The sequence below is a fragment of the Diorhabda sublineata genome, chromosome X (genome assembly GCF_026230105.1).
Source record: "Diorhabda sublineata isolate icDioSubl1.1 chromosome X, icDioSubl1.1, whole genome shotgun sequence".
In the NCBI taxonomy this organism is placed as follows: Eukaryota; Metazoa; Arthropoda; class Insecta; order Coleoptera; family Chrysomelidae; genus Diorhabda; species Diorhabda sublineata.
In genome coordinates this window covers 28,528,565-28,551,741 of record NC_079485.1, presented here as the reverse complement: position 1 = coordinate 28,551,741, position 23,177 = coordinate 28,528,565, and the positions used below count along the sequence as shown (strand labels likewise).

General features: G+C 32.2%; 2 protein-coding genes across 5 annotated transcripts in view; one reads left to right on the top strand and one right to left on the bottom strand.

Moving 5' to 3' along the window:
• Nucleotides 1–397: 397 nt before the first annotated feature.
• Nucleotides 398–22,157, bottom strand: LOC130451284 (host cell factor 2). Its single transcript, XM_056790215.1, has 14 exons — nucleotides 21,739–22,157; nucleotides 20,941–21,089; nucleotides 19,147–19,851; nucleotides 18,951–19,088; nucleotides 18,476–18,677; nucleotides 17,935–18,090; nucleotides 17,655–17,879; nucleotides 16,903–17,144; nucleotides 16,559–16,763; nucleotides 16,196–16,496; nucleotides 15,473–16,130; nucleotides 15,233–15,391; nucleotides 14,929–15,121; nucleotides 398–13,859 (listed from the first exon to the last, which is right to left on the bottom strand). Exons 1-14 carry the CDS (start codon nucleotides 21,896–21,898, stop codon nucleotides 13,768–13,770), a joined length of 3,585 nt encoding a protein of 1,194 aa, XP_056646193.1. The 5' UTR covers nucleotides 21,899–22,157; the 3' UTR covers nucleotides 398–13,767.
• Nucleotides 22,158–22,404: 247 nt separating this feature from the next.
• LOC130451280 (plasma membrane calcium-transporting ATPase 2) overlaps nucleotides 22,405–23,177 on the top strand; it is a 161,460-nt gene continuing 160,687 nt past the window's right edge. For all 4 annotated transcript variants that reach the window (XM_056790211.1, XM_056790204.1, XM_056790197.1 and 1 more), the window contains exon 1: nucleotides 22,405–22,844. The gene's annotated coding sequence lies outside the window, so the exon portion shown is untranslated. The remainder of the gene's footprint in view (nucleotides 22,845–23,177) is intronic.

The following is a 23,177-nucleotide window of genomic DNA, read 5'->3' as shown; positions in this document are numbered from 1 at the left end:
GTCTTCGTCTGAAAAGTATAAGCCACACGTTCTTAGGTCTCACAGGGCTAATTGGGACTAAACTACAATCATAAACACCGAAGAAATTATTAACAATTAATGAATAATAAATCAGCCGATCGACCTTCGCCTGACAATATGAAAGAGAAATTTGTTAAAGTACATTATTTTGAAATTTAATGAATTGATTTTGGGGTGGACAAAATCTTTTGAACGGTAGTGTACGAGCGTTGCAGGTAGACAGGATTATCTCCATATTTATTTTGTTAGTATTTGTAACTAAAATGGTACAATATAAGAGTAATGTTGGCATCAGTCTCTTCTGAATTCGGTGGTTAAAACAGGTAGAAGGATGTTTGTAAAGGTGTGGAAAATTTTTAGGATTAATAAAAAACTATTTATACTTATGAGTTTATTGATAACATTACATAATGAATCAGGGCATAAATAAAAAAGATGAAAATATATCCAGCTGTAAAATTTTTATACTGCTTTCTTAGTGACAAAAGAAAAATTTATTCCAATAGAAATAAAAATTCATCATTTCATCATTATAGAAATAATTTAACGATATCAATTAAAATTACACATTTATATATACATTGTACAAGTTTTTTTAGTAATGTCTAAGTAAACTGTAACACGACCTAGATTTTCTCTTGATTTTTTTTTCAACTTGTAGGTCAATAAAATATTAAACAATCTCAACTAAAAACTAAACTGTAGAAAAATAGTACATTTAAAAAGAAACCTTGGTCACTCAAACACAAAAACAAAAAAGTTTCGCTATAATTGCAAATTTTTCACCAAAATAAGTGGGGCTAATGACCTGCCATACTTTTCCTGGTGGAAAAAATTAGTAGAAAAAACACAATAATTAGAGAGTAAACCAAAGTTACGTTTATAATACGAAGAATAAAGAAGCTAAAATGAAAATGATTTAACAACCTTGCCAGAATAGTAACAGACTAACCACCAAAAATTTTATTTTGGATACTGAGATATAATAAGATGGAGCAAGAGGCCACAATGTCACTGGAAATATGGGACTTTCAAATTCATAATTGTGGAATGGTGAATAGAATAGGGCAGAGTGGAATAATCTATAAAAGGCTTTCATCCTGCACCGAATGCATAATATAAATTTTGATTTTGATATATCCAGAAATTAGATCCAAGCATCGAAAATTAGTTGGTTATTTCCTTCAGATGTGTCAGGTTCTGACGATATTATTGTCTTATTACGGATTTTGTTGCCCTCTTTTATTTAGAGACACTCATCGGATTCCTTTAAATTGCTGAATTGGGGTTTGATATGTCTAGGTCTGTTATCGAGAGTGCGAATATTCGAGCAGTATACGCTGGTATGGCCCATATATTTTCCCCATCCCATCTCATACTCGCATTAGATTTGAGGATATAATCAGGATACACATGTAGTTTAGCTTGTCCAATGTTTGGAAAACGATGTTTATTGAGAAGAATTTGTGAATGCTTTTCAATCTGGTAGCTATGGATTTGGTACAACTACATAGTTCAAACCCAGTTTGGGGGCATTCCACTAAGCACTCATGATAATAACGTTCATGACCACCATCTTTCCCGTTCCACTTCCACACGAATGGCAAAATAGAAAAATGAAGCGAAAGCTTTAAGAGGTTATATTGTAATTTGTAAGTTATTGAATTTCTTAGTGAACTGCTTAACCGATTTATATTAAATAATGGCGACAGTAAAATATTTGGCGGTGCGTTACTAGAATGCCTCAAAAGTTCTTATAATATCCAATACCGCATCAAATAATTATACAGATTCTCATGGTTGCAATCTGCGTTGCTTAAATTTTGAAAATTTCGCTTATTCTTTCAACCCCCACTTCGACCCATCTCTTGACAAGGGTCGTCGTGAACGTTAGTCATGACCACAACGATCGTAGTCAGTCGCTTCGTGGAACGCCCAAAATAGTATTTCAGGCGCCGTGAATGCTCAATGGAATGCACGTGATCTATCTGGATAATATAAGTATCGGTAACGAGGGAGAATGACGTTCACTGGGTAATGGTGCTCACCTCTGTAACTCTTGACAAAATTCAACGTAGGAACACGAAACTGCGAGTGACGCGCGCGGGGGCCTCTAATAGACAGCGATTGCAAGCGGTCCGTGAAGTGCGTTTCTTTGTTTGCGGCCGAGCTGTTATAATTTTTGGTTACGTGGTGTTTGTAAGTTAAGAACTATGATTGTTATTTAGTTATTAGTTTTACTTTCTGACAGTAAATCTATCCAATTTTGTCATAATGAAATCAATTTTCAATAAGCGTGTATGGATTTTTTATTTTCAAATTATTTACGAAACGACGGCTCAGCTGAACGCCATTACCCCGTTATGACTCATTTTTGTATTGTTATAGATATGCCAAGAAATCGTCAAAGGACCACCGCTAAAGCAGCTTGGACCGAAGAAAACCTTCTGTCTGCTAAAACTGCGATTGAAGGACGTACGTCCAAAAAAAAAGCCTTAATACAATATAACATTTCATTTAATACCTTGAGACATCGACTAAAAAAATGAAAGCGAACAACCCAATACTAGGTCGTAAGCCAGTTTTCACCCAACAGCAAAAAATGAAATAGCTATAAGTTGAGTTGCTGGGTTTGCTTTACCACGGACTTAATGTCGCAGATCGGCGTTTAGCAGTATGCTCAGCTCAACAATATCAAAAACAATTTTGATCGAAGGAATTTACCCATTGAACCCGAATTTTTTACTGATCAACATTTTCTGGCAGCGTCACTAATAATAGAAAATCAAGACCGAAATGTCCAGAAATTTGAAGTTGCGCCGTCTGATGGTATGGACATAATTTCAGGACATACATCTCCTCTGGCAGGTCCATAAAATAAGGATAACGAAGAACTTGTTGATGATAAGCAAAAAACTACGGTATCCTTGGCTTCTATAGCAAAGACACCAACTTCTAAGCCAGGTCAAAGCTGCGACTTGTATGAAAGTTCTTTTAGAGGACAAAGATTATAAAAAACGGCGAAACTCAAGAAGACCGGTAAAGATGATAAATCAAAACCAAAGAAAGTTGACATAGAAAAGAAGAAACAAAAATCATACAAGAGAAAAATTTGACGAGAAAGTTCTTCAAAGAGTGGAGATGAAGAGCACCTTTGCGATGATAAAATGCATGTAGACGATGAAAATTATAAAAAATGTATTATTTGCGAGGAATTCGGAAAAAATAATGAGTTGTGGTATCGCTGCACCATCTGCGGACTGTAGGCTCAAACTATTTGTTCTGGGTGGGATTCGCCAAACGCATACAACTGTGATTCATGTGTTCAATAATAATTACATTCCATAGAAAACATGTTAGACCGTGATTACTCCTAACCCAAAGCGGCATTACACAAAGTTAGGGACGCTCAAACCTGTTTTTTTTAATGTTCCTCCACTACTAGTAGGTCAAAGATATAGGTTTTTGTTATTTTTGTTGATTACTCGATAGTTTAAGACTGTTACATTTCTTAATTTTGATTTTTAATATTTTTAAGTGAACATCATTTCTCCTCGTTAATCTACTTCACTTTTTTATCAAATGGATACAAAGTTTGGTATCAGGTTATTACATTGTGATAATCTTCGAGAAAACCATAAAATACCTGTCGAGTTTTAGCAATCATATTTCAATCCTAATAAATAATTATTAGAACGAAAACTGTACAACGAAATATTCTTGGAAGACAATTTTGGAAATGTCAAAATTTGAAATAGTGAATATTTTGGAAAAATAAAAAAATAGCTACCTGTTTTGAAAATAATAAGATTCATCAATTTTATTAACTATTTGTTTAACTTGCAATTGAGTGATAAATTAATAGAATTAGAAGATAATATAAATTTCGGCAGCTAATTTAGTAATACGAATTAATAAATTCACATAAATGATTGAATAGAAGTCAATTTTCAATAATCCTGCAAGTTTTTATTCGTCCAAGGTCTAATTTTTCTACATCTTTCATTTATTTGTTTCACCCTTAAAAAATTTAAAGTAACTACAACCATTTTATGGATTTTCGAGTTATTCTTTATAAATGATTCGCTAGATTTATGTAATAATTAACCAAAAATTTAATAAACAAATGAAATTTTTAAAATAATTAAAAATGAATTGTTTATTAATACATCTAGTGATGAATTTGTAAATATATCCAAAACATGATAATATACAACCAACAAGAAACCATCTTAACATAAATGGCAACAAAATTGGTAACAACTTTACAATTACACAAAGGTAAGTACAAAACTTTCATATAATTATTTGAAAATTCTAATGGTCATTTTCAAAATAGTAATAGGAATTGGAAATGTCAAGAAATGCTCTGTAGACATTAGGGTGGGTTAAAAAATTCAATTATTTTGTACTGATATAAAAAATTGGTTAGAAAAATTATCACCAAAATATGCCCTTAATTGTAAATTTCATAAAATGATCCTCCGCATCAGAAACAATTAATACATCATCATTAATCGATTATACAGAAAAATATTCTTGAAGAATTTTGTAGGAAATTTAATGTTCTACAAAAAAAATATCTTATATTTTTCCTTGTGTCTTAAAAACATAAAACAACATATTTTTCGTGATTTTTCTAATTTTTTCTTCCCAAACTGTTTGAGAAAAACTTATTTCAACTAATTTTAATATAGTCGGAAACGCTGTAAAGATTTTAATTTGTTATTTGAAATCAGTTTTCGACGCTTTCATTCGAAACGTGGTATATAACATAAGTTTGTATAAATAAATTTGTAAAAAGTAAAAATGAGAAAAATCTCGAAAAATATGTTTTTAATACATTTTTTGTAGGGCATTACAAAAGATTGTGAAAGTCATATATTATTTTAGGTTGAACTTCAACTGCAATTTAACCGAGTTGACTTAGCGAAAAACTATTTCAGACCTTTTTTGTAGGTCATTTAATTTCCTACAAAAATATCTATTTCTTTTTACTACACAATAATTCGTTGAAATACATTAATATTTAGAACAAAAATTGTGTAATTTAAATGGGAAACCAAAAATCACAATAAGACACTAATTATTGATATTAAATACTCAAACTATACCAGAATTTTTTTTTCGTCATCTCGAAAGATATTTTCGTAGTAGCTTAGAAAGTTTTTTTTAGCCCACCCTAATGTAGCCGAGAAAATCAAAGGATCAATTCGCCTGTACTCAATAAAATTTTTCTATGAACTCTAAATTTAAACATATATTTATTTATTGTCGAATTATTAAGAATTCTACAAGAATATTTTTCTGTACAATCAATTAATGACTAGTATAAACTTTTTTTACTTTAGTAAGACAAAAATAAAAAACTGCGATATGGAAAATATTCCTATTAAAATGAAGATCTCATACTTGGTGAATTTTTTGTAGTCTAGCAATTTTTTTCGTGTGACTTGTAAAAAAATATTTTTTAACTCAACCTAGTAAACATAAAATTCGTTTTAAACCGTTTTTAGATACATTATAAAATTTAGCGTATTCAAAGTTACAAGGTGGTCCAGAATTATGTACATAGGTAATATGAAAAAAATATTTTAATTACAAATTTAAATTTTGGGCACATGAAAAACTATGATAATTGATTTCATGTCACCACCTACCTATCTCATACTAATTCAGGGTAGATTTGGAGGATTTTGTCACATTTTCTATTATAGTAAAATACAAATACTTTCCAATTTAAATAAAGCAAAATCTGGGAATATAACAGAATGCTTTATTGCAAAATCTAAAGAAACAATTTTTAAGATAATTTCTAGAAATGTGATTAACAACCCTTTACAATACTCCAAATTTATACTAAAATGATCAAAATCGTTTGATTTGGAGAAAAAGTTTCAATTCACTTTTTTAGAACAACGTATACGTAAAGCATTATTTCTGATCTTACTATCAGTACATAATTCTGGAGTAGGATGGTTCGAAAAAAATATTTTGGGGTTTTAAAATCCCATTACTATTCAAAAGTTGCATTTTTTACGTAGAATTCGGTAAAAATAATCTAAATTATCATCTTTAGTTCGCGCATGTAGCTTAAAGTTTGAACAAAAAATTAAATTAAAAATTTAAATTGCTTCAAATTTATTTCTAAATTTTTGTTTGTCCAATGGTAATAAGAAAACATTCTGTAACATATGTTCTTCAAAATATTAATGCCAACAATTCCTAAATATGTTTTAAATGGTGTTATACGTAATATCGAGATTAAACTTGGCCCCCCAGTACAATGGTTCATTGGCTTTCTTCACTTCAATGAACTTCCTTCAAGACATGTGTTTGAAAGTGTAGATGGGCCAACAAGCTTCTCAGGAAAAATTGGCAAACTTTTGGTGGACTGTGAAAAACGTTCAGTTGCTGATTTTGAAATGATCACAGGTGAAGATATTACCGTATCCAAAATTAACTTAAGTAAGGACCAACAATACTTCTCGACCTTTATCAAGCAGTGAAAACAGGAGTGTCCTTCAGATGTCGCTGTTAAAGATTCTGGTCCCTTAGTTATTCTAGGTGATTGACTTGTGCAAATAGGACACTAAGGTTATAAATATCCGAATTGACACCTTCCGAGGTACTTAAGATACTTGTCACATAAATTTTGCTGCTTCAGATTATATTGAACTTTATTGACTAGTCTCAATGCAAACTTTCACTTCCTCTAGCATTGAACAATGTGTCAAATGAGAGTTTAGAACAACTAATTTGTAACAAAGTTTAGCCTGAGTTAGAGTTGATGAAATTTCCTTTGCCATACCCAAAGTGCGGTAAGAGCTGCACACAAATTTACTATCTTTTAATTAGAAGAAAAACATGTACAACAATCCGGTCACGATAAAAAAGGAATGAAGAACAACATTTTGACCATGCCAAGGTATTTCAAATGAAATTTTAGTTTATTTATAAAATTTAGTTGAAATATCAAATTATGGCTGATTTTGCACTATTTCAGGCCTAAGGATAATATAAAAAACATAAAACGCTTATTTTTCATCGAACACCCATTACATATCGTAGTTCTATTCCAATTGGACAGAAAAAAAGGTGTAGAAATATATTTTAAACAAATTTAATTTTTTTTTCAATTTCAATGTTCTTTTCTACTTAAAGCTACATGCGCGTACTAAAGATGATAATTACGTAACAAGCTGCAACTTTTGAATGGTAATGGAATTTATTCTGTATAACTAAATGAGCACATAAATAACTATTCTAAATCTAAAGTCTTCAAAACATTAAGATAAAAACAAATGAAAACTCTGGTAATTGGAGTTGGTAAACAAAACGGTATATTTTGAGCATTTAGGATAAAAATTCAATTATTTGATCTTTTTTTCCATTGGATTAATGAATTTAAAATTTTGGTAACAAATACAATCAATATTTTCAAAAAATTTGTTTCTTGGTCTAGTTTTATCCTTACTTAGACGTCGTAAGCACCTTAAATGTATTTATTACTGATTTCTACAAATATTACAAAATCTTTCATCAAACAATACGTCCATTTTTTTTTTCAATACACACAAACGACCACCACATATCATTTGTTCAAATTTAGTTAATTTTCTAACACAAAATATATTAAAATTGTATATTTTAGAATAACCGTGATAAAAATGATAAAAGGGCCAAAATATTTGAAACTTGTAGCCCGGTTTTGCAATACTAATTTACATTTAATAATTTTGTGTTTTACAAGAGTGTTGTACAGCTACTGCCAATCATTTTAATAAAAATTTGTGCACGTAAAAAAATTTTATTTTATTTTAATTGAAATATAAGTTAACTTTTAAAAATATATAAAACTTTTATATACAAAGCTTTTATTTGAACTCTACAACGTTGAGCCTAAAATGTTCAATTTGATATGGAGCTAAGAATTTTTCAACTGATAAATAAATTTTGACTGAGAGGAAAACGTACAAATATTGCCATGAATTTATATATTCATTACCATTATTCCACTAAATACCAAATGTGAAAATCAATTTCCACTTTCAATGAGGAAACGTTTATTTTTCAATTGTATCCATGAGTTTTGTTCACTATTTTCTCAATGGTGAAAACTAGTTACAGACACTATACAATATTATTTCATCATTATTGAATAGTTTCCGCTCTAAAAAATTAAATATTAAATATTTATTGTACAAACAACACAATAAAACAACTAATTCAATATAAGAACCAATTTTATTAAAATTTCCATTAGCTTTTTCATTAGTGGGAATTGACAGATACCATCTTTTTGAGCCTTTAAATGATATATAAGACGAAATGGCTATTAGACCAATACACAGTGTGGATACATACTGAACACATTACATTAACACTCACAATTACACGGTCTGACGCGCGTTTCGATAACCAAGTTATCGTCTTCAGAAACTGAAGGTAAACTAAAAACTAATTACTTGACTTACCTGATTTAAATTGAATTTTCCCACCAGCAAACCTCCCACGAAAATTAATTCCAGCGGGAAAACCTCTGGCGGAAATCTGCACATTTATACTACTAAACTATAGAGTGGGCTGTACAGAATTGACCCTTTATCCCTATCAGTAAAGTTATTATGTTTAAATTTACCTTCACTCTCAGAAGACGATTATCGAAACGCAATTGTAGTTGTAGTGTAAGCAGTGTGTTCAGTATGAATATCACCAACGATTCCAGAAATTCCAACTTGACAGTGTGGATACCACAGTGACATTATTTATAATTTAAACTTATAAACATTTCAAAAATTATTATAGCAAAATTATTCACCAATAAAAATATGTAAATGTTACACTTTAATAATTCATATTCAAATAGTTATTGAATTTCATCTTGAATATAAAGAAATTTCAGCTTATAATCAGTGAATAACATCCGTTTTATTTAGTGGAAAGCGTATTTTATTATCAGTTCATAACACGGAATCCATATTTTCGCCATAGTACTTTGAAATCAAGTAGAAATTCCAGTTATTTACACATATGTATGATTAAACGTAGTAAATTGGAATTTCTGGAACCGTCGGCGATATTGATACTAAGCACACTATAACTAAAATTACGCAATTACTCACAATTACACTGTCTGGTCCGTCCGCTGGGTATGAAAAGCTCGAAAGACCAGACAGTGTAATTGAGTGAATAGTGCCTTTAATATAAACATATAGATTCATCTGATGGCTAAAGACATTCAAAAAAACTAAACAATATTACCATGTGATAACCACACTATGTACCATCTATTATTCTTATTTTATCAAACATTTTTCTTAACAGATTAACTAGAATAGAAATAGCCGCAGATATGAACGAAATCAGTAAACTATCAAATTACATGAATCATAAAACGCCAACGATTCACTACTGACGCTTGCACTATATTGTAAAATATGAAAAAAATCTTCAATGGAATAAAATAACAGAAAGCTCCAGTATAATAAAAATATAGCGGGTACAAGATTATATTTAAGGGGTAACACCACTGTAAAATGTCAATATCTTTTTTTTAACTAAAATAGTAAATTATGTTAAAAATGACGCCCTCGAATAATTTTTCGAAAAAAAGATTTTTCTCTTAGTTATGAGAATCGGGCGCTAGGTATACTGCGCGATCGGGTGAACGCGGCGCGTCTATCGATTACCCGCCTCGGCTATCCCTTAGCGACTATTTCTACTAGTAAATAGTAGACACGGCTAACTATGAGTGGTACTAGTGAGATTATGAAGCGTCAGTTTGATGCTTGTCGTCCCGTTTTCAAACTTTAAGCGCGTTTTTCTCGAAATAAATTTTTTAACACTACCACCACAATCAGCCAATTTTGATCCAAAACTTCTAGTTCTACCAAACTATGTAGGATTTTAATAATAAATTGAAAACTTTCTGTTATATGACCGATTTTTCATTATTTTTTTTTTACGAAAAATTTTTTTTGAACTTCCGCCATTTTCTTAAATTTTGATAGTTTTTGAAACCACTACGTACTTCTCTTGCTTTGAATTCAAACATTAAGAAAAAACTACGACGAAAAGTTGGTTGTAGTGGAGCTTCTCTGAAAATTCCTCTTATGCTTATAGCTCTGTATTGACGCCATTTTGTTTTTGAACACTCTGTAAAAATTAATTTAATTACTTCAAAACATATATAATAAAGTCATCTAATTAGATTTTGTATCTGATATAAAGTTTTTTTGAAAAAAAATTCCAAAAATGATCATCAAAAATCAGGCTTACAGTCTTGTTGCCCCTTAAAAGTTTTACAAAAAAATGATTCACTCGCATTTCTTCAGATTGACTCCTACTTAACCAATTGTTAATGTCAATACCTAACGATCAGTAAAAAAATGGGGTACTATTGAATATTAAGTTCTAAATTTTCTTAACCCATTAGTGACCAACAGAAACTAAAGTTGCATGACAATTCAGAATTTTCTAAAAATAGAAAATTTTCAGTTTTAAGAAAAACGTTAAAAGGATGAAGGAAAAAATCAATAGATGGTTTAGTTGACAGTATCATGTGACTCATAGCGAAAGAATTTATTTTGGGTAACTTTTTTTTGTCAGTTACCTGCTTGATTTCATTATAGAAAAAGCAAAGTTTATTTCATCTAACAGAGCTATTATTCACATACTTACGATTCCTTTCTTTTACTATGGTCAAAAAATTATGTTCAAATTTTGAAGCAACTAAATTTGCTGCTTTTTTTCAGGAAAAACTGAAAAACTTTTTCGTATTTTGCTATATCTTTATTATATACAATCTGAATTGAATTTTACAACGAAAATGTGTGAAAAAAAATATATTTTCGAAATTGAGAATATAACTTTTATCAACTTAACAAAAAAGTCATGTGGGAATAGGGACATTACGTGAAAATAAAGTAAATTATAAAAAACTACCTCTACATGATATAAACATCAATTTTCTTTAGAAGAATGGGGTATATGTCAAATGATTTCCAACGGGAAATTGAATGTTCCAATGAAATAACAATAATGTCGTTTCAGTTTTGATAATTGTGTGTAGGGCCCCAAAATCCGCGAATGGGTATTCTAAAAGAATCTATATTCAAATGACTCTAGTTCATATAGGAGGAATCGTTTTGATCGACCAATTCATACCCACATATAGGTCATGAGCCACACCTAGCTTATACAGGGAGATTTCAGCTTGGTTTGGATTGGTTAGATCAATTAATAGTGAAAAATGAAATTAAATATAATGAAATGTTTCACTCCACCGGAAACGTTTTATTGGTACCAACAACTAAAAAAAATATAGATTTTTGACTTTAGGAGAAACACTTTCAGAAATATATTAAAAAAAATTTTAATTCAGACTGTAGATTTTTAAAAATAAATTTCAAGACTATTTGATATCATTATCTGATTTAAATCCTGAATTGTTTGGTAGTAATTACTCCTTAAATGATCATAAGCAACTTTGGATGCTTGGACGTAACTCCATTGATGATGATTTATTTATTCAATACCATTTTGAAACAATATCAATTAAAAAAGATTTTGAAAAAAGAGTGTTGGGCATTAATGGGTTAATATAAGCACAGTTGTCTAACGAAAAAATTACTGGAATTTCTGAAACATTGATGATTTTTTCTATTATTATACCAAGGATCACAATGACTGATCTTTCGAGCCTGGCATAGGTCGCTGTTTCGCGTCCAGCTCGAAGGATCAGATAATATAATTGTGAACGTTGATGTAGAATACGAAATTTCAGAGTAAGATTCAACTATATTGATACCAAATAAGTGATACATACTAACAGAAATCCATATATTGGAGAATACGTATTAAAGTTTAATAATAACTTTATTTTACAGGTTTCACTGCTGCATTAGAGCGCTCTGCATGTAAGTAAGAGTGAGCGGCTACTTGTTACTCTTTTTCACCTGCCGTCAGCAGAGAGCTCTCCTTAATTGAGGGACAGCACATCAATATCACGTTTCATACAAAGCTGTGCAAAAATTGTCGTGAATGTTTGAAAAAAATTTACGCAGACAATTCTCTGAAGGAACCAACCGTGAAAAAGTGGTTAAAAAGGTTGCGGGAAGGCCGAAAATAGATGAAAGGAGGCTCGCCTAGGACGCCCTTCGACATAGAGTTCTGGTAAAAATATTCTAATGCAAACTTGTATTCTTAAAGACCGTAAATTGACAGTTGGGATGATAGTTGACGAGCTGTTAATCCCCGAAACAATCGTTCACGAAATTCTGACAAAAAATTTGGAATGAAAAACTTGTGTGCGGAAATCGTACTCCAGAGCAGAAAGCAAAGATTGTTGAGAGACGTGTGACGACTGGTTTGAAGCAGAGAATGAGGGGATTTCCTCAACCGAGTCATCACTGGATACGAATCTTGGTTTTACGAGTTCGATGTGAAGCTCAAATCTCCAGAGAGCCAGAGAGTAAACGGAAATTTTTACGTTGAATTTGTGAGATGTTTTAGAGCGCGTGCGGATCAAGTTCGACTGAACTTGGCACAAGGGGACAGGTGAATCACGAAAATACGCCCGCTCACACGTCGCTCATTCAGTTTTTGAATCGTGACAGACCTCCCGCCTTATTCACCCGATTTAGCCCTTTGTGACTTTATATTTCCGAAATGCAAAATGGTGCTTAGGTTACGGCATTTGAAAGATCTGGAAGTCCTCAAGGCAGAAACGAAACCACAACTGAACAGCATCAAAACTGAAAAGACTTTCAACAATATAATAAACGGCGTTGGCAGAAGTACATCTTGTCTCAGAGAGAGTATTTTGAAGGATACCATATTGTAATATCTGTTTTATTAATATAAAGTTATTATTCAACTTCAATTTTCGAGCAAACATCGTATATACGATTTTCTACATATATCCGTTTATATGCTTACTATTCAAATTCTGTTGTACTGTTACTTCAATAAAATACATCCTAACCGGGGAGAGAGGCATGTAATATAAATGAAAAGTTAAAAAGTTTGAGACTGACAGTGAACATATAAAAATACCCTCAGAAGGTACAATAATACAACGTAATAGACTATACCGATTTGTAAGAATCGATTGCACTGTGATTAATAAAATAAATGAAGCACTCAATGTTATTTATAAATATATCAAAATTTCCACAAACAAAATATCGAAATTATCGATGATGCTTTGCAAGTTTTCCCCAAAACCTTTTCTGATATTTACCATTGTTATGACCATATCAAAATGATTTAGTGGATAAATATTTTTCAATGGAGTTGTAAAAATTATTTATTCATCATAAAGTGTCTGTATAAAGTTTGTATATTAAAAAAAATGAAATATTAAAACGATTCTATAGGTACGGATGAGGATTGAACAAGCAGATTAAATACATTTAAAAAAAATAACACAAGCTTGTAAAGTTGCCATAAATGGATTTGTAGAAATAGAAAATACTATACAAAATCATCTTAAAATAATAAACAATTTCTCGGAAATTACATTCAATAAAATTAAAAGCTTTGAATGAAATTAAACTTTTTTCTGGTGGAATGAATCGCTCAAAGTTGTAAAACACTCTTAAATGTTAATAGTAAATTTTACACCCAACTAGAGACTTTTTCGATTCCAACCTTAAACTTTCGTCAAGTTAATCAACAAATAAATTTTCCATTTGACTCAACACTAAGCATCATTTACGTATCACACTTGTCCCTATATTTTTACATTTCATCTTTATCATATTTAATTTTTTTAACACTTTGTTGCTGTGATTCGGGTAGACGTTTTGTGGCCTTGTTGGTTGATTGAGGATCTGAAACAATAGGATTATAAATATTTCACAAAAAAAATATTCAATAACTTTAAGTCCAATATTCATAAATATACAGTCACACATCCACTCTCATGGATCTAATATGCAGAAGCCAATCGCGACTGAAGAAAAACATGCAATTTTCCTCTATTAACTTTTCTTATGTCATTTTTCATAAAAAATTAAGGAAAGAGTTGCTAGTTACCCACACGTGTGGCGCAGAAAACTGGAAAGTACAACAGGGCAAGTCTGTGAGCTCACGCGTGTCGTGTCTTGAAGATTACAAACCTACGTGCTGTGCTGCATCACTTCACATATGCTATACGTGTCCCAATTTGCGCCTTGCCTTTAATTGGTTAACGATTCTATATTGATATTCATAGATTTCACATATTTTTAATGTTCGAGGTTTGGTGATATAAAACATTTTGTCCCATATTATGTATATTTATTTATTATCACCTTTAATATAAAACCCTTCTCTATTCTTACATCACTTCAAGCATATCTTCTATCGTTCTTGTTTCAATAAATTATACATTTTAGTTGCAGTGTCATGCGAAATTACACAATAATTAATTGCAAAACAAAAAACAGCCTCTATATAAGCGAAGGCCACGGCTACACTGGTTTGTCTACAGACACGTTAAGACATCTCACTCGAAAGAGTTAGCTTCAGGCTAAACAGCTGACGACCCTTAACCTTTGGCTTATGCGTACTTTTCTGTAGCAGCACTAGTCTAGTTACTTAATAGCTACACGTCGTATGATAGGGTATTTGGCTTTTCTTCAAATGCAGTACATTCATAGTTAACGATTTTAATTCAATTCAAACTCTGTTTTTAACCAAATACTAAATTTCGACAGTTATACAAAAGGAGTTTACTCGCTGGTGGCACAAAAACTGTATCTTTCATTCTCAACACAGGTTAAGAAATCTTAAAGTTAATTGTAGGTATGAATCGTTTTGCTTTTTTCTATGACGTATATGCTGTATATGTATATGATGTAAATACATTATGAATATCAGTATTTACAGGAAACAGTACAAACAATGAAATAAACTTACCTTGTAACCACCTAACCTGAGTGGCAGGTCCATATCCTTTGTCATTTTTAGCAGCAATACGAAAAATGATTGCAGCCTTGGTCGTTGTGTCCAAGTGGGCGGCAGATAGGGAAGTGTTACTCACAACACACTGATTGCTTGGCCCACAATACACCCTTACAAATGCTAATTGACCAGGAGGATTTCCCTTATCCTGTAAAATTATTTTAAAGCTTATTGAAATAAAATCAATTAACGTCACAGATGCCATGTTTTGAAAATAAATTTATTCAAAATGCAAATCATTCAGTTCACTAACTCTTACCTTTCCTCGCACAGCCAAATAGACAGAATATTCAAGAATTTCTCCTTGATTGGCACTTGGTGGTTCCCAAGAAAGATGAGCGCCATCTCCGGACTTGGCGATTTTGATTGCAGAGGGTGCCCCTGGGAAACCAGGTAGACATGTCTTAAACGCGGATACCTAAAATTAAATTAGACAATATATCTTCACGGCAACAGTATTGTGGATCATCTTGATGAAATTAAAAAAAAAAAAACTTGCCTCACTCCATTCGCCTCGACCAACGGAGTTGATTCCAGCCACTCTGAATTTGTAAGCAGTCCCTGGTTCCAAATTGATCGATGGATAGTTAAGAGTTTCAGGTAAATTGTCTAATGACAGATCAGCAGTATCATCGTTTAATAAAAAGTAACTTTGTACATCACAACTACTTCCTTTAATAAAACCAACAGTATACCAAGTGTCTTTAGCGGGATGCTCAGGGTCATTCACATTATTATTTTCAGTCTTTTTAATTTCTTTAGAATGATCCAAAGCAGCCGAAGCTAATGCAGCTAAAGGATCTTCACTTGGAGTATCTTCTTTTTTTAGCTCTTCAGGCGTTTCTTCGGGTTTTAAAATGTTTGATTCAGAAGTGGACTCTAATCCACTATCAGCTTCCATTTTTGATGATTCTGAATTTGTATCGTTGTTCTCCATGTTTTCTTCAGAACTGATATCAGGGTCTTCATTTTTTTCATCTGTTAAATCTGGTTTACCTTCCACATCACAGTCCATTTTTTCACGCTCCTCTGTTTCGGCTTGTTTCAGTGCTCCATTGACAGCAGCTTCTGTAGAATCAGCTTCTGCTGTAGTTGTGGAAGGTTTCATTTCATTATCTAATTCATCTTTACTACCACCATATAATCCTAACCGATACCTAAAACAACAATAAGTCAATTCTCTGTAATCCAAGCGTGTTTTCACTAAAAAGAAGCTACTCACCTAAATCCTTTAGGAGGTCTCTGTACTTTTGAACCACCTTTTAGACCAAGTTTTGGCATAATGAAACCACCTCCCAAAAGTCCTGCTGTGGTTTCCATTGGTGTTACAGAAATGGCATCTTGTGAATTACCTGTCTCATCCGATAAATCAATTGATGACTTATCAGTGCTTTCAGTTTCATTTCCATCTGTTGTTTTTATGGACCCAAGTTTTTCTGGCTCTGGATCTATAAGACCCGCCTCTGCTGCTAAAGCCGCTAAGGCAGCATCTGTTGTAGCTGGACCGTCAAATGACGTTGAGGCTATCACAGCAAGACATATTTAAAATGTTTATTCCTTCTAATAACCTGGTTAATATACTTACCAATGGTAGCAGTGGGTTGTTTGGGTCTTGATACAACCATCAATTTAGGTTGTTCTACACTATTTGATTGATTAATTGTTGAACTGATAGGTAATCGCACTATCTTGCTCACACCAGCTTGATTAGGTTGCACCAATGTCAAGGTTTTGTTACCACCAGTAGCCATTTGAACTGTGACTTGCTTGCCTCCAATCATTACCTGTTTCTATAAAAGGTACTGAATGTCAGAAAGAAAGGAAACTAATTAAAGTAGCAAGTATAATGTTTTTCATACAGAGTGTATATATCATGTGCAATTATACACTTGCGTGTCTTCATAAACATTATTTTATTTTTAAACTTACTGTATTTTTAGAAAGTGTAACTGTTTTTGGAGATCCTACAACTTGCATGGGCATAGAAATAGTTATAGGTTTTCCACCAATTTTAACACCCTGTAGGCTGGTTAGAGATGAAGCAGTAACAACTGGTTGAGCGTTAATAGAAGTAGTTTTTACATTACCTAAATTAACTGCTTGGGCGTTGGTAAACGTTTGTATATTTTTTAAACCAGCATTAGAGCTAACTACCAATACTTGCTGGTTACCTAGAAATATTTATTATAAGAAACACCAAATATATCATTTGCATATTTATATAACATATTAGCTGCTTTTATTTACATCGAAACTCAGATTATTCTCACTTGTGACGTAACTAAGTTCAATTGCATGTTCCTTTTTAGTGAGACTTAAGTAGTTTTTACAAGCAACCTGCACGAGCTTGAGACCGCGTGCTTTAGTGAGTTTTGTGAACTCAGATTAAAAGTGAGGTTAAAGACATTCCATTGTCAAATCTTGACATCAAAATAAGCAAATAAGTACAGAATACTAAATTATTGAAAACAATCATTGATGTAAATAATCTTATAATAGTATTATATTAGTAATGTCACTACTTTTGCTGCGAGTAGCATACGGTTGGATCCCCTATGTTAATGGTGAATTTTATGTGATTATTAACTCATATTTCGTGTCTCAGTTCACGTGAATGTAAATTGAAAGCAGCTATTATCAGATTCGATAAGAAAATGGCCGCCGCCAAAGTCAAACTTTACCTATTGTTGGAATTTGTCCTGCAGCTCCTTTTGAAAGAACCAATTTTCCAGTTGCTTTATTCATTTGCAGCATATTTGAAGGAATAGTTTTTAGAGTTGTGAGCACTTTGTTGGCTGGATTACTGGGAACAATTTTCACAATAGTGTTTTTAGGTTGCTGAGGTAAGACACTAGTTTTACCTTGTACAATATTACCCCCTTTTGGCAAAGTTGCCAATGTCATACCTATTAAAAAGTAGTTAACAAAACTGTACTTTTACAAATTTTTAAGAAATTTTACCTGTGCTAGTTTTAACCAAAGTGACAACTTGTTGCTGAACACCAGCTTTTTGTATAATATTTCCACCCTGTTTTACGATTAACTGTTTTCCAGCTACCTGCGGGCTTGTTTGACGAATTATAGTGCCAGCAGTACTTTGAATCTTGACTGGAGGTCCTATAAACAAATAACAAATCAGTTTCGGCGTTGATATTCCATAATTTTTAATTAAATCAAAAGCCTATTAGTGTAGCAGAAAATACTATTTCAATATTGTGAACTTCTTGATTAGATTTGATTTAAACTCACCCATCAATTGCTAACATACTATTCAATATCACTACATAAACAACCACATTTATACTGTCTTCAGATATCAAAGGTAACCAAGTAGGTTTGTTTCTCTAAAAATGATAACTTGGTTATCAGAAAGTTCATTAGACAGTATCATTGCCAGTGTTGGTGTAGTGGTAATAAACAGTAGGTTTACTATGAATTAGTCATATGTTATTACTCTACACTCATGTAGAAGGACCGTTTACAATAATTTTTGTATGCTCACCTTTTGCAAGTGGTGAAACATTTTTTGGTGAAAGTATTTGGTTGACTACTGGAGCTGTTTTCGCAATTGTGGGTGTAGGTGAATTGCTTGAAGACGTGTTCACTAGAGGCGAAATTGTTTGATTGGTACTTGCTAGAGAAGATGCTGGTGGAAGCTTTGGAGTAGAAGAGGCCTGAGGTGGAGGTAAATCATATTTTTGAATCTAGAAAAAAAAATATTTCACTTAACTAATCAAATATTACTTGTTACAGCATCTTTTATTCTATGATCTACAAACAAAACAAGTCTTATTTTAGCATATTGAATCATAGAAAAATCGTCAAATTGAAATTCTGAAAATGTAGAGATTACACAGCATTCTATATTGAATAGAAAAAAAAATGCATAATTAATAATATTTAGAATCTACAGTCTTGGTTTGAGGGGAAATATGAGTAAGCTATTAATCACAATAAAAAATATGAAATCAAATTACCTGTAAAATGTAATGCTGAACTGAGGGAGAGCCTGTCCAGTTAACTTCAAGACTATGGGTTCCTGCTTTAACCAATGCTACTCGAGTAGGTGCTGGAGGGACATCTACTTCGAGGTACCACAAATCTTTGCAGCATACCTAAATAAAAAACAATAATTGTAAAACAATGACTTCCTTCATTATGAGATCTTGTTACTTGATTTTTCCATGCTTTTCGGTATCCATCTCGGCCTGACCATATGTAGAGTCTAGTGCTAATCCCTACTGCACAATGACCTGCTCTGGCACATGGTAAGTTAGCTTCCGATTCGACTTGAATATCCAGTTCATCCCAATTCATTGTTTCTAAATTTAAACAAGCCATTGTGCTTGTACACTGCCATTCTTTTTCATTAGTAGCAGTTTTTACTTCATCTGCTACAAGTGGAACCCAGCCTCCAAAAACAAACATCCTGTGACCAATTAGAGTAGATGTGTGCAAAGATCTTGGAAGTGGAGTTATTCCAGATACTTGTGGCTTTACCCAAGTCATCGTTTCTGTATCTAGAATCCACAAGTCTCCTAATCTACATCCACTCATACCGCCATAAATAACTAAAAATGAACGTCCTTTCTTTTTATCAATATAAGCCACTCCAGTGTGAGATTCTCTAGGAGGAGGAGCTGGCCCATTTGTCTGAGGGATATCCCATTGCACAGGATTACTGCGAATATCTAATGTATAAAGATCATTCAAGTATCTGGGAACATTGTTTTTGGGGTCAGCACTGTCATTAGCCAAACCACCAAACAGGTACACTTTTGAATTTACTAAAGTAAAACTGTGCCCCAATCTTGGACAAGGAGGAGGTCCAAGTTTTGGTTGCTTTGGCTTCAATTTTTTCCATTCCCATTTGGAAGCCTATAATATAACATGGACTAATCAATAAATATTTATTATACACACATATTTGTAAAGTACTTCAACAAAAATTTAAAAGAATACTGCTAATATAATCATTTTTAGTCTTTAGCATCTATTTCAACCAATTATACCCAAACAAATTAATTTTTATGCATTTCTTAGTTAATTATGAGCTTCTTTAAGTATATTCGTACTTCACCTCAAAGATGTAAAATCTCCTATTTACCCTATTGGTCATAAATTATAAAATCGGTGCAAAATATGTTTGACAATATTTGGCCAATAAAAAAAGCATTTCAAAAAATTTTTCTCAGATGAAAGCTGTTATCACCTAGCCAGTAATTTTTTCAAAGTTGCCTTGGTTATTCCACCATTTGAAGATTCAACTGTTCAAGCTGATTGCATAACCATTCTATTGGGTTAAAATTAAGAAATGATGTGAATTAGCTGAAAAATAAATGCCAAACAGAACCTAAACAGCCTTGCAGTTTCTCTGACAAATTCATATGTCACCAAGGCTACCCCAAGTAGTCCCTTTTCCTGTTTATATGATGTCACAGTACATGCTTCACCCACCCCAAAAGTGGAAATTTAGACCTGCCGAATAGGCCTATCTATCTCATTGATTATCTGGCTCCTGTCGATAGCTACCCCTAGTATATTATCTTTTCAGCAATACACTGATGGTATACTCATGTGTTGAACAAGCATGAATTTTCTTCAGAATATGTTAAATCTCTGCTTCAAAACCAACTGGATCAAAAGATTTTACTTCCCACCCAATCGGATTGGTTTGATTGTTGGTTATTTTAGTATTATCACTAGTGAATATTTTTCATAATATTCCACATATTGTAGGTATCGATTACTTTACAGAATACATAAATTAGGTTGCTGATGAAAAATATGAGTTCCACTTGTTTTAGCTGTTAATGTTGGCAGTGGAGAGATAAAGTACATATGGCCAAATACTTTGATGTATTTTCAAATTCAATTCTTACAACATGAATTAATATATCATAATGAAGAAATTTCAGTCAAGTTCCTAAACTAAATCAACAAAAATTAATGATATATAAAAGTTACCTGCAATTCATACAGTTCATTACTATATTTTCCATATTCTACCATTCCTCCGAAAACCAAGAGCCTAGTTCCATCAACTACAAAACCATACGCAGCACATCCTGGGGGTACATCCCCTTTTGTCACAGGAACAAACCATTGATTTGTTGCTATAAATAAAAAAATCACTCAATGATTTTGTTGTTTTCAACCTTATTAAGGAAGTAAAATCGTGTACCTAATACATTCTTATGCTATTCATGGAGTAATAAAAACATGCTTGAAATGTAAGCATGTTATCAAAATTGATAGTACTAGACATTCTTTTTGTAGATAAGAAATATTTAATAAATAGCAAACAAATATTTGATTTCCAAAATATAAAAATAGAATTATTAACATTAAATAATGAGAAAATAATAAAAAGGTAAGGTTGGAATTTCAAACATATAAAATTTTACACAAGGAGATATTTATTATGACAAGAGAAGTAACATATAACATTGTTTTAATATTATATCAACTGATTATACATATCAGTGAAAAAATACGGGAAAATATTCCTGTTTTTTTTAACAACATATTCCTATGTGTACGCTTTCCGCCATATTGAATGCTGGGCTAAACAAACCAACAATGCCAGTGACATTTGTGTAGTTTACACTACTTTTTTTAATAAAATGTTATACTAGATATTTATTTTTGCCAATATAATTGATTAAATTCAATGCAATATTTTGGATTAGTTAGTTACACAAAAATAATAAAACAACCCGCGCCATATTTACTCCAGAGAAGCTTCAAACTTCATTCTATTACCTGTGTTATAAACATGAAGTTCATCAACTATTCCTTCATTACCGCCCCCGAAGACTACCATTAAGTCTTTAATTGCAACTGCACGATGTCCATGTCTTGGACGGGGCTGAGGTCCAGTAGGATTCGCCACCAATTTCCACTGTAACGCCTTACCCGCCATTACGTGATCACATTGCACTATACTTCAACATCTATAAAGGTAAGCCAATGGAATTTGATACAGTCAAATTCAGACTTTTTTCCAAATTTTTGGTAGAAAACTTAATATTAATGCACTGTTATCACTACCCATCAAATAAACTAAGTTTGTAAATGTTTTTAGACGAAAGTTTTGAAATCTCATAAAATAACTTCATCCGTCAAGCGGCAAAACGTTTCACAAATGATTTTATTCACAGTCGGCAAAAGCAATTTCAACTATCCATTTTACAGACTTCCCATCTGTTTATACTTGTGCAAAGCTTAGTCGAAATGAAAAAAACTAATACAGTTTCCATAGATTTATTGTACAAGATTCAAGTATTACGTAATAGATGGCAGCATACATACTAATTTGAATTTAGTATACAATTTTAAAATAGATTGTATTTTAGGAATGTGATTACAATTATTAGTACTTACATTACTTACATTAATATATGCGAAATATATTTATATATACAATAATAAAAAGTTTATCAAACGGGATATAATAATTTTGAAATTGCTATTGAGCTCATTTTGAATGCGTAATATCTCAGTTTCTGCAACATTCAGTGCACAATCACTGTAATTTAATGTTTTAGTAAACATTAAAAACCAATTGGAAAATTTTATGATAAGGGCACATTTTTCAGCTGTCATTAGGAAAACTTGTAAGGTGGTGCCTCTAGTGACGGAAAGCTTAAGTATTTGCTAGTGTTGAGCAACCAGAGAGGGTCGGTGTGTTGCGAGTTGCGAAGTGAGTTGAGTTTGTGTGCGTGTAGTGATTGGGTGCGTTATAGGGCGCCTAGCTACATTTATTTCGTTCGTGCGACCAATGTTAACCTGACCTCCACGACTATTCGACGGGATTGCGACGGGTTCTGGGGCGACCGCTATCGCAAACATATTGGACCAGCCACAAAGTGAGTATTGTTTCCATGTAGTGTAGAGTAGCAAATCCTATTTTGGCTCTTTTATGTTGATGTTCACTCTTGTCATGACGTCTTTGGAATTGGGTCAGGCTAAGCCATAGGTTGAAAAATCACTAATCTTGATCCTATCTATCTGTTCCTTCCATTTTATGAATATGCACTGTAATTAGGATTATAATAGAAAAATCCAGCCGTTTTAGTTAAATAGTTTCGATATTTTTTGCTTATAGATGGCCATGATGACGTCATGTTGTTTGTTAAGAGTAACTATAGTAAATAATAGTTAACAAATTTCTCCGACTTTATTGTCGTATATAGCACGTG

What these genes read in the sequence shown, in the direction of transcription:
- LOC130451284 (XM_056790215.1), bottom strand. Translation starts at nt 21,898, where the DNA reads ATGGCGGGTAAGGCGTTACAGTGGAAATTGGTGGCGAATCCTACTGGA. An exon ending in ACTTCATGTTTATAACACAG is followed by an intron (nt 21,090 to 21,738) that starts GTAATAGAATGA and finishes TTTTATTTATAG; the next exon opens with CAACAAATCAATGGTTTGTT. An exon ending in GAAAAGCATGGAAAAATCAA is followed by an intron (nt 19,089 to 19,146) that starts GTAACAAGATCT and finishes TTTTTTATTTAG; the next exon opens with GTATGCTGCAAAGATTTGTG.